General features: G+C 39.2%; 1 protein-coding gene across 5 annotated transcripts in view; it reads right to left on the minus strand.

Annotated features, from left to right (window-relative positions):
• Nucleotides 1–1,994: 1,994 nt before the first annotated feature.
• Nucleotides 1,995–15,427, minus strand: part of NPNT (nephronectin) — a 48,744-nt gene continuing 35,311 nt past the window's right edge. For all 5 annotated transcript variants that reach the window (XM_031066432.1, XM_031066431.1, XM_031066429.1 and 2 more), the window contains 4 exons: nucleotides 9,482–9,577; nucleotides 8,987–9,085; nucleotides 5,341–5,597; nucleotides 1,995–3,933 (listed from right to left, as the gene is read on the minus strand). In XM_031066432.1, coding sequence (XP_030922292.1) covers nucleotides 3,838–3,933; nucleotides 5,341–5,597; nucleotides 8,987–9,085; nucleotides 9,482–9,577 — 548 coding nt within the window. In that variant the 3' untranslated portion in view covers nucleotides 1,995–3,837. The remainder of the gene's footprint in view (nucleotides 3,934–5,340; nucleotides 5,598–8,986; nucleotides 9,086–9,481; nucleotides 9,578–15,427) is intronic.

A 15,427-nucleotide genomic window follows, 5' to 3' on the forward strand; every position in this document is an offset into this window, starting at 1 on the left:
CCTCAAGCTTTGAAAGTTAATGCAGTGATCTTTCAAATCATTACTGAAGCTCACCACTAAAATGTTCTGCATTTCTTTCTAAAGTTGCAGGTTTACACCAATACATTGTTCAACTTCTTTTCTTGTTTTTAATTGATGTGGAAAATCTGAAGTCATCAAATGCTGTGTGACTACAGGATGTCAGGATAAAACAGCAGGTAAGGAAGTGTTTTAAACACCAGGAAAACTTCAATAATTTGCTGTTTGTGAGATAGACCTATATAAACAAAAATATGCATAGTATTTAACTGGACCTCACTTGCTAATTAATAACTCTGTATGTGTAACCTTCACAACTAAAGTTTTAAAAACAGCTATAGTTTCTTGTTGCAAATTTTTAAAGGCATATTGAACAGCTTTCAAGGTGAGTGTCACAATGCATTGCTAAAACCAAGAGACTTTGGATCAAGCTATCTTTCTGATAAGTACTGTGCTTCATTTGTAAGGAGAAATAACTTCTAATGGGGTTTTTAGAGAGACCCTGGCACATGGGTTGGTGGCAGCTGCTACTGCGGCAGCTTTTCTCCAGCAGAATAGAGCAGGATTATGAAGGCTGCTGTCATAAATGTTCTTCTGTTCAGGGTTGTCTTCTTATGACTACCTGAGTCTTATGAGGGCAGTTATTGTAATCTCCAACTGTAGTAAAACCAATGTTGACCTCCAAGCCTCAGGTAATTTATTGAAGGAAACCTAGGGAAGCTTTTCTTCAGAATGAATTGGCTTCACTAAAATCACTCACTAGTGATTTAATGGCATGGCTCTGATGAGAGGTGAGATCACTGTACCGAATGGAATCCAGAACTAAAAAATCTTGTCTTAGTCCCTTCCATTCTGCTGATCTTGATGTCAGCAAATTCATAAATGCACACTGCCACTGGTCCCAGTACCTGTCATTTATAAAGAATCTTATTTTCATTCTCTTTGGGGAAAAGAGTTAACATGTCTTTTAAGAACATTCAATTATAAACTGGCAAGAGGTTAATAATTTGATTTTTTTTCATGTTAATTTAGTGTAATTTCTTCTGCTTGCTTAAGTATTAATCAGGAATTTCTATTACCTATTTACTAAATCCAAAACTATCATCTACTTCATAGGAGGACCTCAGGTCATATTTTCATCAATTTCTTGAGGCTTATATGGAAAGGGCAGTCCTGGCTGAGGTGAATTGCTGGAGGGAGCTCCCTGAAAAGCACCTGGAGAGCAAGAACTGGAGAAGGATCCTCACAAGAGAACCTCTGAGTGACCTCACCTTGTCTATCCAAAAGATGGAGAGAAGGCACCACACAGCACCACCAGCTTTGGAGATGAGTGACCTACAGCCACAGCAGCTCCCCCAGAGCTCAAAACCACTGCTGCACTCCTGTCTTGTCCTGCAGCTGTCAAAAGGCTCTACAAGTCTGTGTTTTATTGAAGCAATGAAATGCATTGATAAAACAGAGACCTGAATCCTCCCCTGTCACCTGAGTCCTTATTGCTGTCTACCTACTGAATTAATCCAGATTCTGGGTTATAGGGACCATTTGTAAAAATGGCAAAAAAGCTCTGATAGGGCTTCCATTTTAACCAGGGAATCTTAATCTCAGAAACCTGTAGTAATATGATGAACCAGACTAAAATGTGTTAATCATATATTCCTTGGCATCTAACAGCAGTTTGTGCTGGTTGAATCAGGGTGAGGAATTATGGTAGCTGCTCCTTCTTGTAAAATGGACGTCCAATATTGCAGAAGCCCTTAAATTACCTACCTGAGACTGCTCTTGAAGTTAGATTAAAAATTGCCATTCTTCCTTCTGAATAATAAATACAGTGCTCTCTTCATATTAGAGCGAAATGTATTTTGATTTTTAAAACTGGTAAATAAGAGCTATTTCACTCTGGGATTGTCATCTTTTCTTTCATTTCACTGCAATGAAAATTGAGACTTTCTATCTAGAAATGAAAACAAGATTCCCAGTTAGTAGCAAGTAACAGTGTCTTTTACTGATTACTTTAAAATAGGGACAAGGTATTTCAACTATTCACAGATATTTCTGACATATCACAAAATAAGAGAAGAAGATCATAAACATATTAAAAGCAAAATAGTTTAAAATTTAATGTTTACAAACACATTGGTTTTTTTTTCTTTTCAAAATATTTGCTGATACAGTTTTGCAGGAGACTTTCTGTTTGATCACATATATTTCTACTCTACACAACATGTTTTGTCCTAGGGGATGAATGGGGAAAAAATATTTTCAGAATTGTACTTTGTCAGGAATAGGGATTTGGAATATGACCTCTAATGGTCTTGCAAATTTGTGTCTGTGAACTTGGTACAAGACTGAACATTCTATGCAGCTGACATTTATTTTACACTGTATTTAAGTATTCAAAAGAACTGAGGTTGACTCCTTATATATGTATTTTTTGAAGCTTTAAGGCTGCACCACTAACAACATTTTACCAATCTGTTGTCATTTTCTTAAAAGTTACAATTACTTTGTCAATTTTAGAATTGCTAGCAGTGATCATGCTGCCCACTTAAAAAAATTCCAAACCAAACAGAAGAATTCCCTGGAAACTGCACAGCACATGCATGATACATAACTATAAAATTAGTCCAAAGTTTTGATAAATACTCAGTTCCCACTAGAGCTAATAGTTGTTCTAAAGAATAAAATGCTTGTTATATACAGAAGTTTGGGCAGAGTATGGACATTTGCCAAAGAGCACTGGAGGCATTTCAAGGTCTGAATGGTTTGTACAGTGTTAACACAGCTGCCCCTTTTCCTCGTGTGTGAGCTTGTGCCACCTGTGGCAGGGATCATTCCTGGCACTGTCAACGGGCTCAACCTTACAAGACCTAAGTTCTTCTCCTGGCTGCTTCAGCTGAACCAGGAGCTCCTTGCAGGACTGAGAGACCTTTAGGGCTTGCTTGTGAGCTCTATGCAAACTTGTAGAGCATTTTCAGATACCACTTTCCATCAGGTGAGGGTTTGGTTTTTGCCTTCAGGACGTTACAACATGAAAAACTGCAGCAGCATTTTTCAATGAGCACCATTAACTGACTTTGATAATTTGGCAAGACCAGCAGTATTGAAGAAGCAGCTGAACTCCTGTCTTGTACAAAAACAAAGTACACCTGCCAATTACCCTGCAACTACAGTCTGTAAATACTAAAAAACATAAATATGTCAACCATACACATATACACAAAACACAGCAGTAGCAATATTACAGGATGCAATGCCTACTCTCTCTAACTGGTTTTGATTAATACAGATGCAACAGCAAAATAAATGCTATTTCATATATGAGAACCTTTCTTCAAAGGTCAGTGGCAGTAAGCCATAGCTCAGGTCCAGGCTTTCACTAATCCAATGAGACTCACACAAATTAATCAATGAAAGACAGCAGTATGGGATGATAATGGCTGTCAGTTAACACAAACTGTGAGACAAAGCTTTCTTTTGCTACCATTTGTAATCAATTCTCCCTTTTTCACAAGTGCTCTTTCTGTTAGCACTCACCAGACTTAGCAGGAAACAAAGTTATTCCATACGATATATGATTTAGGGGTAAGGATTAATAGAAAGAACCAGCCTGAGATTGGATTTCCTCAATCCTGGGAGGTGCTCTTCATGTATTTAAGTGAAATTTCCATGAGATTGCACTTAGCAGACCACTAAGAAGTTGTTGCTCTCCCACTTTTTCTTCTTTTCCATGCAGTTCTGTTTCAAAGTTCTGTCTCATGCAGTTTTGTAGGAACTGCATGAGAAGGGCAAGAGGAGATGACTGCTGGTCCATTGTCTTGGCTAATGCTCTTCAGAGCAGCGTCCTCTCCTCAAGACCACATCATCTAGTCCAATATCCCCAGTTCCTCCTCTCCCTTTCTCGCCTCTGAAAATAACCTATAAAGAGAAAGACAACAATTTGAGTGGCGGATTAAAAAAAAATTACACAGAAATAATTCATTAAAAAGTGTGATGAAAGATTATGGTCTTCATACAAATTTTCCTCAGGTCTCCAGTAGGCCCCTCCAAAATCAGGACCATTTTGTTGCTTTTGGGTTTTAATTAGCTAGAAAATAAAACTTCCACATTTCTTCCTGATTTCTCTCTGGCAGAGGCGTTCCCTGCTTACTTAAGAGGGTAAGTATCTGATCTTTGGGTAAGAGTCCCAGTGGTTCAGGTCAGCAGCCCTGGCTGCCCATGCTGACAGCTACTGCCAGGGGGTCTGGAGAGGCAAAGGACAGTGCAAAGGGGGACTGCCAGAAGTGAGAAATTTAGGTGAAAAAAAGGGTAAGAATATTGCAGCTATACTGTTCACCTGTTACAAATGTCCTCATTCTCAGTCCAACATTAATTGACAGCTAACAAAGTCAGGTGTCTTTGCTACTGTTGATGAGGTAAATTTTCTAGAAAATTATCTGCAGTAATTACAGCCTTAACACTCATTTTAGAGCTAGACACTGTGTATGTCTTGTAGCCTGCTCCCATCATGAACATTATGATGTGTGAGCTTTGCAGAGCACCTGATATTTAAGTCAGAGTAAAACAGGCCCTGAAATACCCAAGACACTTCAGATCTTAAATAAAAACTACCTTTAGAGGTTGAAGAATAACATAGAGCTTTTGATACCAGTTTAATCACACTATGTTTCTAAAATTTCCAGGTATTAAAAGATTCTCCATGGCACTTCAGGCACTTTCTTTTGATTGCACTAAACCATTTTGTGTTATGGGCGTTGTTAGGTCATCATTCACCTCCTCAGCCTGATCAGCTGCAGCCATGCTAAAGGGCATAAAACCACATGTGATTGCACTTGTAATCTCCTTGCATTACCAAAAATTACTTATTTTCAGTATCGTTGCCCTGGTTTAGCCAGTTACCAATCTACAGGAGATTATTCTTCCTATTTCATGGCACTGTATTATTCAAAACATTGCTCATGAGGAATCTTGATACAGGCATTTTTTTGAATTCTCTATAGAGTATGCCTTTGTCCATGAGGCTGTTCTTTCCTAGGGGGTGATTCCCTTAAAATGGGCTGTAGCAGGTAGCTCAGGAAATGACCGAGTAGCCTACACTGTGAGTATATTTCTGTAGCTGGGATTTCTTTTTTTTGTATACATAAAACTAATTTTAAAAAATGCACAATAACTGTCATTTGTATTGTGATTCCATTGGCAGAGATCAAAGTAGTAAAACAGAGTGAAACTGAACCCACAAGATGAACACTGCAGTGTTGCACCATTTAAACATCCTCAGCTTTTTCATGCAAAAACCCAAACAGCAACACAATGATCAGTACTTACACTCTTGATGCCTGCTCCTGGTAAGGTTATGTGTGTCTGTCTCCAGCCATGGCCCCCATTTCTCCCCCAGACAGCTGGGCCACGAGCACCAGATCTCCTCACAAAGACCTGCAGGGCACCAGAGTGCAGCCCAGGCACTTTATGCCTGAAGGACAGGCACAACTCTCCAGCCTGAGCCATGTGACCCAAGGGCAGGATAAGATGTGCCACTCTTCCTTCTTTCCCTTTGGGATCAGAGATGGTGAGGTACTGTCCCCCTGCAGTGGAAAGAGCAGTTAGTTGGGGGTTTGTTTGGTGCTTTTAACACTATTAGGTTGCAGGACCAAACCCACAACAGTTATTAAAAATAAATATAGGTAAAACAAGGTCCAGAGAGTGTAAAATAAGGCATATAGAACCAGAACCAGTGCATCTGCCCCCTACAGGGTAAGATTTACAGTGCTGCTCTTCTCTACATTAGTACATGGGTGTTGCCCATCTAATTTTTTTGACAAAGTAAATAATACCCCCCTCGCCAAAACTAAAACTTCATGTATTCTGTCATTTCTGACAACCCCTTGATCTCTGCATGATTTTAAACCCACAGTGACATTAAAGCACTGTGCAGATTCATGCACCTTTCAAACTGCAATGTTTTCCTGTTGGATAGATAACAGAGACCAGAATAAATGCTATCATGTAATTGAGCTATGGCTCTGTCCCTTTCCTTTTGTTTGAGGATTGTGTTAACAGGGTAAATCTCAAAGCATATCCATTTGCAACCCTGATAGCCTCTTTTATTCAACTGTAATTCAAACTCTTCATCTGGATTAGACAGAGAAAGCAAGAAAAAGTAATGATTTCCACATGGCTGTTAACCCCAAATTCTAACAGTAGGAAGTTGTCAGTGAACATACATACTCAATTCCAAACCCTATTATTATCTCTTATCATGTATGAAGTAAAGGTGCCTTCCAGAAAACACTCAGAACATGAGAAGCTAAGGACCTCAGGTATCCATTAAACCCAGAAAGAAAAAAGGCACCTTTCACACCAACACTCAGAACTACACTAAATGAGATTTCACATCTTGGAGAAAACCCAGACCTGTATGAGTTGTTTGTACTTTTCATTAAAACTTTTGCAAGGTGAGTGAAACCTTTAAAATCTAAAATTACCAAAGGGAAAAAGGTCCAAAAAATAAAAACAAAACAAAACACCTTATCTTACACTGAATCTAAGAATACATTTTTTTATAAAATCAGATTTTACATATTTTTTAATTAAAAAACGCCACCTCTACCTTAAGTCCATTAAGAAAGTGGCATTTTTAGGCTCCTTACTTAAAACCAAAGATTTAGAAATGTTGGGTGTTTTTAATATTGTTGACATACACAGTTAAATAGGATAGAAATTTTTTTTTAACTATCTTCCTGTAACTACTCAAGCAGAGCATTATTTTTTGATAGTTTCTCTTTGAAAGTCACGATGTTTTCCCTTGAAAAGCTGTAAAATTTAATTACAATGTACCATGGCTTGTCACACACTCAAAAGGAAAGCCAACCTTGTCTTCCCTCGTCTCCAATTCACTACTTCTACATAAGTTTTTTAATTCTTTGGTCTGAATGAGATTTAACAAAGCAAAGTACTATGCTGCTGTCTGGGGCCCTAGATCATCATTTAGCCATGAAGTGGGATCCATTTGTCCAAGGATCTGTTAAAGCCTTTTGGTGGGAATTTTCTCAGGGAGTTTTTTTTCTTTTTTTTTTTTTTTAATGCACTGCTTTTGCAGCAAGGTCACTAATTGCTGAAATAAGCATAATAGACTTTAAATAACTGCACCTGTTTGCTGAAGATACAATTATACCACTCTGAAAGTACTGACTTATTAAGTGCATCGTTTTCAGACAGTTACTGTGGCTGAATCCAATCAATAGGAAACAGATTTAGGTAAGCACAAAGCAAACATAGCTGTAGGCAAGCCCCTGCAGGAAAAGGTCCCCTCAAATCAGCATTTTCTTCGTGCAAGATAAGCTTATAATGCTTCAGCACAGCACCTTTCAAAATGCAGATTCTGATAAACCAACATATAGCAAACTTTGCAAGGTGAAAGCAAGCAGTCAGGAACAAGCTGTGAAAATAAATCCTTCCAACAAGGTATTCCAGACTGGAGCGGGGGGTGGATTGGGTGGGTGACTTCAAGGGACTAGTTTTAACAGGTTATGTCAACAGCAGCAGAACATACACAGGAAATAAAAAGCTGAGCTTGTCCCTGACTACTGGGAAGCAATGCAGGGGAAAAGTCTGATAAAAAAGAGCCAATTAAAAAATCACAGTTCTGAAATTTAGTATGTATTAACAACAATTTTTGAGTACAGATAATGAATACGATTTGAGTGACTGACTTAGAAAAAACAGATTTTTAAACCTGTTGTTTCAAAAAAGGTATGAATTATGTGTTTTTTAGGGTTTTTTAAAGTGCCACTCTGCAGGCAGGAGTCAGCTGCCTGTTTTCTCATCTGCAGGAGGAAGGAGCTCTGCTCTCCCAGTCGTTCCCAGGGCTTTTCAAGTGTCACAAGGAGCTCCTGAAGTACCAGAGCAGCTTGTCTGGGGGGACCCCTGCCCAGGCAGTGAAGGCAGCACTTCCACTGAGCCAGCCAAACAGCCTGGGAAAGGTGCCAGGTCACCTGCTGGGGGGACTGACAGGGTGCTGCATGAGGAAAATGGCTCTCAGTGCCCTCACCCTGCCTCATCCTAACCTGGCCACTGTCCCGCCTGAGAGCGCTTTCCTTCCGCCCATCCTGGGAGCTTTGTGCACTTCAAAGGGGCTCCTCGGGTGGAGTAATCCCATCATTACAGGAGCCAGGGATGTGTGTCTAATCCCAGCGCTGCTGCGGGGGAAGGGGAGATGGGCAAGGACAGCAGCCTTGCAGCGCCACACCAAAATCAACAGGGGACAAAATGCATCCACATCCTGGGACAGCAGGGCTGGGAGACAGGGAAGGGCTCTTCCTGTGGCTGATGCCAGTGTCCTGTCCTGCTAGCAGCTACTACACACTCCCCTCTAACCTTTGGGGTAATGTCACTTTTTATCATCCCAAATAGTCCCTTCTTCAGAAGCCTCTGTGTTTCAGCATTTCATTCATCTGCCTTCCAGTTACTTAACATTTTTCCTATATACAGATTGATTTTATCAAATTCTACTCCAAGCAACAGCAATCTGAGAGGTTAAACTAGAACATTATATCTGCAGCAAAACAAAGACTATTTCCACTACCTTCTATAATTTTGCTAGTGATAGGGAAATATGTATATGTGGTAATTTGAAAAACAAGCTTTGTTTCGCCATAAATAAAAGTTGTTCTCTAGTCCACATTTTTTTCAGATTCCTTTAAGACAAACTTTTGTTGACTCCATTTACTACTGCTTCACAGAGATTCCTATTTTAAAGATGTCAGCTATGATAAAAGTGTAAATTTTCAATTGCTTTTTCACATTGGGAATCCTCAATTTTGCTTTTTATACACAGAAGAGGCATCAGTGTGAAATATACCCCAGAACTAAAGGGAACAGAAGCTGTGTGATTTGTCCTCAAGCAGAACTGTCATCAACCTCAAGCCTTGGTGGCTCTTCAACTGCAGGATGTGATAGTACACAGATCACTTACCTGATACATCTCTCACTGGTTCCCAGTGCAAGTCGTCATCTTTGTCCTTGATCCATCCACACAGACCACTGTCAAAATCACAGCTGTGCACCAGCACACCTGGCAGAACAGAGCAGGAGGTCACAAAAAAAACCCCAGAAATTATTCAGATTGGTTTGGTTTTCAATTTCCCATGTGGCTGACTAGCCAGGGACTAACAAGTAAGTATGAAAATTAAATGTAGAAGAAGGAGCCCTAGGAAAAGAATCTACAAAAATACTAAAACGATAAAATAAACCTTTGTATTATTAACAATTCATGCCATTTTTGTGGTGAATTTTTTTAGGAAATAAAAGTGTAAGGTTCATATAGAAGAAGGATTGGTTTTACATGAAAATATAAAGCATTGTTTAAAAGAGGGGCATAAGATGTAAGAGTCCTGAAAAATGTATAAACCACCAAGAAATCCCAAAAAATTATAAACCCTAGGTCCTAAATAGGAGACATGGTCTTTACCTGGGTCATCATTTGCTTCAAATTCATCAGCTGTAATCCCTCGTTCAATTTCAAGTATTTCAAACAGATTATTGCTCACTCCAGGCTGGCGTGGAACTGTGAGAAAAAATGAATGAGATAAGGAAGTAGGTCACTAATTTATCTCTAACAAAAACCAGCAGAACAACTCTGGGCATTGTGCTTTTCCTGGAGATTTCAATACATTTAATTATATTCAACACCAAGACTCATAAACTTTATGCCTACGTGATTTATGATTTGTGTTGTAACATTTACCTAAGCACTGTAAAAGTGATTCCAAATCTCCTAAAGGCTCTTTGAATGAAAGCCTCTTTTTAACCAGGGGGGAAAGCTTTAACCTTGAAGCATACTATTCCTCTCCAAATGCATTTTCAGAGACAGTGGTTTCTCAATGAAATAAAGCCACGTGAAAGTCCTCACACAACCCTTCCACAGACATTTACAGGAGAACCTCGACAGGAGGCAGCAGCATTTGGAAGAGGCCCCAGGAGCACTTAACCTTTGAAATACAGCTGAAGGTACATCCATCAATCTGCAAAGGATTAGAGCTCCCAAAACAATTATCAGGGTTGTACTGGGAGTTGAGAAGGAGGAGCCCTAGTGGAAGCTGGAATTCAACTGTAATTATACTTTTTGCTTTCCAGCACAGCCTATGCTTCAGCTGCTGTTCCCAGCTGGAGGAGAAGGAACAGCTCTCAGTGATTAAGGGGCCCAGAGGTTATTAGACATTCAGCATCCAGGACAACCTGAAATTTATGAGCTCTTTGTGGGAGTGATGGCTGCCAAAGTCAGGTGGCTACAAAGACTCCCACGTATTTCTGAAAATGCTGTGCCAGTTTGTGTAAATTTCAAGCAGATTTCTTGCCTGATGGACAGCTGTCAGCTAGAGATAAACAGATTGCACTGAATAGAGCTGTCTTGGAAAATTCCTCTTTTGGAGGCAGGTCTAATGCATAATTCATAACAGTAGTAATGTGTTTCAGACATGTCCTCAGGTTTTATAGGCACCTCTGACACCTAAGGTATTTGTAAGCGTCTTATCTATTAAAAACTTGGCATGTTTTCCATTTGCAGTGCTAAAATAACTATTAATGTCTCTATAGAACAAGTGAGAACAAGAAGAATTAAGATAACTGAAAAGAGTCTTGTTTTCAGAAAATCAAATCCAAGGTTAAGAAGGAACTTCTTTTGCACTAGGTCAACATGAAAATAGCACTGCTACAAGAGCTCCTCTAAAGCCAAAAGATAGAATAGAAAAAAATGTTGATATTAGGACAAAATAAGCAAACTCCAATGTATTTTTAAAGTACTATTCTAGGCTAGAGGTCTTGGATAAAAATTTTATATAACAAAAACAAATAGTGAAAAAGCTCAAAATGTGTAGTAAGCCAATGAACTCCCAAATATAATAGTCATTATTTGAATCACTAAGTCTCCCTTTCTTTTGTTTTCTTTTTAGTCCTTTGCAGATTTTTGATTATGTATATTTGCAGTCTAGGATATTAATGCTCAAAACAGCTTCAGATTTAAGGCTGGATATTAGAGGACTGTTAATTTTTAAAGATACCTTGATTGTAAATAGCATTTTTGCTGCTGCGTTTCACCTGGGCTGTTTTGCTTTAAAACCTTGAGCTTTAACATGAAAGAAAATTTATAAATGTGCACAATCCCCACAACCTGGGCCAATAATTGCCTTGCAAAACATCTATGCACAAATATTATATAAATTCATTGTTCACCCTGAATTATGCAGGTGGGGCAGTTGAACAAGCACATCTATGCTGCATACCCCGGGAGCACCACCTTGCCTTTCCTCACCCCAGGCTGTGCCAAGGGAAGAAAATACTGTTTGTTTTCTGTGCTGTGGAGAACAAATCAGCTTCAGAACTTCTGAGCACAGCACAGCAAGCACCAAAGGCTCAGACCACAGGTTCATAGGCAGGTAATTACAAGGTTTTAAATGAGCACTGTGGCAAAGAGCATGAAGGAAACTCGCTGCCATGCTCGAATGTTTGTAGGATACTCAGAGGTCACAGTTTTAAGGTACATTTCCTGTACACCCTCTTCCCAGTCTGTCACAGTCCTTGTTTATGGAAAATACTGCAAAAAATATTAGGAACTTATCTTGTAAACTACTTCAGTTTGCTTCTTCAAGTACCACTTCTAATGCACTGATGTTTTCTATAAGCCTGAGTTACATCTGTGCACACATACAAGAATTCTCCAAATTGAAGTTGATATATCTGCCAACAACTAAAGATCTGCAATTTTTTTTCTCAAAAATTCCCTGAGAGTCCTTTTCCGCACACTTTTTTAACTAACTTCTAGAAGAATGTGCTGTAGTGCTTTATCAGAGTCACTTCAGTGCTTGGACCTAATTACAGGAATGTTCACTCAATTTGAAACAAGGGTTACTGTAAGAGATGCAGGACTCTAAATATGACCCACATGTACACTTCTTTTTCCCACGACAACCAATAGGTTCAGTGGTGATTGTGGGAGAAAGTATTTGGTACAATTATTTTCTGTAAGCTTTCCAAGCCCTTTCTGTGTACTTTATATAGTGTATCAGTGTGCTTTTCACTTAACTTCAATGGTTTGATAAAGCTTGTTAAATAGAAACTTGGCTTCTTTTACTTGAAGAATTTTATAAGCTCTGAGTGAGCCAATACACCCACACTGCCACATTCTCAAAGTTCATGAGCTAACTTCTTCATAGATGCACAAATCTGGGGGGAAATATTAAATAACTCTGATTATTAAATAATAAATAAGAATTATTTCTTTCTTTTGGGCTTTTTTAACCTTTGGGAAAGCCATAGAGCTTTTTTAAATTTACTTGCTAATTGCTGAGATTAGGAGTGTAAGAAAGTACATGTATATATATATCAGCTTGTTTGCAGTTAACAAATAATCGCTGTTTTGGTGCTACAAAACCAAGACATGGAGTGCAACTTCATGTTATTAGTAACTGTTATTACAATTAATAATGCAGTTCTCTGCCTTACAGAAAAAAACTGATTTTGCACTGTAAGTACAATTCCACTCCACACAGTAATCATGACTAAGCTTCCCATTCAATAAAAACAACAACAAAAAAGGACAAAGATTTTTTGACTGAAAACTAACAACTGAAAGCTGTTAAATCCCACTTGCAAAAAAATCCCACAAATGATGAGATCTCACACACAACCAGTAGAAAACAGCTAAAAGAAAGGGTAGTCCAGAGGTCAGTCAGACTGAGAAAACAAGAATAAGTCCTGCTTTCCTCCAGGGAAGATACTGATACATGCTAGGCTAAAAAGAAGAGGCAAAGAGAGGCACATTTCACCCTTTTGTTCAGACACCCACAGTGTCCAGAAAATATTTCTTAAAACGCTACAGATTCAAATTCTGCAGTAAGAGTTATTTTAGGAAGTGCTTTGATGGACTATGCCACCCTCTCCAGCACTATTTACATATGAGGAGAGACACAACAGTGTCAGCATGTCACCACTCTACAGTCCAATCTTGCATTTCTTCGGCAGTTACAGGGTTCAGTAAGTTCTACCAAAATCAAGCACCTTGGTATTTACCTTTGCAGAAGGTTTTCTGCAAAGTGACCTGCCTGCTTTTGTATGAACATCCATTTAGGAGGTGCAAAGCGCCAAGTGAGTTCAGAGAAACACAAAAAAACCAAGGAGCGTACAGAAGCTTGCATATTAGATCTGGGGACAAAACTTGCTGGAAGATTGACTGAGGGTGAGACTTGTAAGACTCCTCGATTTCATGACTGAACTCCAGAGTACCAACAGGAACAAAACACTTATTGCAAATGCTTAAATAAAGTCAAATACATTTTAAAAGGTGCCAGAACAGTGAGGACAAATTAAATACTGTTGTAAAATAATGCTACTCTAATGATATCAATGAATAACAAACCCCCTATTCTTTGCTTTTATTATTTCCCTTTTTTCAACAGCTTCAAGGATCACAAAACTGCACTTACAGCACTAAGGACTTTGCAGTCACTGAAAGGGAGAAAAGAAAGAATCCAGTTTTAATCCAATCTTTACATTTTAATAGCTGTTATGAGAAACATTTCCTAACTCAAAGCTTTTCAGCTGCACCAAGGGCTAAGAAGGAAAACTGCTGAACTGTCTTTTAATATAGATAAGGGGGTTTGTTCTTGCTATGCTGATATCTAGCATTATGCTTTAAGTTTATGCTTTTAGTGCTTATCATCCAGATCCCAACGGCAGCAGAAATTCACAGTCTTATTGAGAAGTTTGTTCTATTTGTTAGAGACTTATAACTAGAAAAGATTCCTCTGTACTTCACTGTAGTTTGTATCAGTCCTGAAATAGTTAAATATTAAGCTATCACTGCATTCCTCTCTCATTGCCATTCCCCCCATATCCATATCAGGAGAAGATTATCCTTGGTGCCAGATTCCACTGTCTGCATCTGACTAAGTGGTTCAAAGGCCAAGTGTAGGAATTCCATGTTAAAAAATACAAATTTTTTTGTTCTCTAAAAAAGCAGCTCCCCAGAGTCACTGCAGGCTTTCTTAGGAAAGGGGTAAAGCATCTAAAGAAAAGAAACAACCCAACGCCTTTCAAAAATTGCAAAGGGATTTAAATAAAATTATCAGCATTTTTACCATGTGTGCTCTTTGTCGCTGCTGAACAGAGCGATTTCTCTGATCCTCAGGTCATTTCAAGTTGAGCAGCACATTCAAGAGAGCTCTAAAGTGAAATCCTAGGTCAAGTTGACTCAGTGCATGGAACAGCAGGTCAAATAACAACAAAGGAAAAAAAGGAAGGGAAATGTCCATGATAACCTAGCTGAAAACACAACTCTGAGGTCTTTTAACAGATGCTAATGGCTGTGTTTAAAATAAAGACTGGACATGGCACTCAGTGCCATGGTTTAGTTGAGGTGTTAGGGCATGGTTTGGACTTGATGATCTTGAATGTCTCTTCCAAGCTAGAGATTCTGTGAATTCTCTGAGCACAGAACTTCCAGTGGTTGCTGGTGCCCTCTGTGTTGGGTTTTGCCCATCCCTGTGTGATAAAACACTACCTCTTGTGACTCTTTGGAATACAATAACCCTTGGAGACACAGGAGGAAGCAGACACCTAAGATGACACAAATTCTTTTGAAGATTTATAAAACCAAGATTAAATCCTAGTTCATGACCTGAGTGTATCTAACATTTATTTTCTCCTCTGTTTTCCAATAAAATAAGAGTTACTAGATTACTAATTGCTCTCCGTATTCTCTAGTGAGAAACAAAGAAAGGCAGAAAGAGCGAGGCTTTTTCTTCTCTTCCAGGCAGGCATATGGGGACAGTACAAATTCATTTTTGAGAACTGGCTTCTTTGCTGTCTCATCTGGAGAAGCAGTTTATGCGAGGAAATGAACCTAAAGAAGCTCAGTATAAGCAAAACAAAATTAGCTCATACCCAGAACCCAGGAATACTACAAAGATGTCTGATGTAGGTGAGACTAAAACAGAAACAGCTTTAAAGAAGCTGAAGGAAATAGTTCAAAACTCCCCTTCCCTGAAGAAATATAGAGGCAAGCGAAAAATCCACAAATGTTTTTGGAGGTGGGGAGGGCTCTTAACACCATGGTTGTTACCATTGTGTCTGGCTGTAAGGAATGATTTTGGAGAGGCACTGGCTTACACTTGGTGGGAGCACTGCTGTCCTGAGCTCACGGTGCCTCACACTGAGCAGCTGCAGCCAAACAGAGCCAGGCACTGCTCTCCCACACTCCTGGAGCAGGGGCAGGGCTGGCCAGCAGGAACCTGAGCTCAAAGCCCCCTGCACGCAACATCTGTAAGCTAACGTGAAAGGTGTTTCAAGTAATGCACCTCACCTCACTTTGCCGTGGGCCAAGAGCACTCATGCAGCCAGGTCTGCAGCCTAGCTAATGCCC

The sequence above is a fragment of the Geospiza fortis genome, unplaced genomic scaffold (genome assembly GCF_000277835.1).
Source record: "Geospiza fortis unplaced genomic scaffold, GeoFor_1.0 scaffold11, whole genome shotgun sequence".
In the NCBI taxonomy this organism is placed as follows: Eukaryota; Metazoa; Chordata; class Aves; order Passeriformes; family Thraupidae; genus Geospiza; species Geospiza fortis.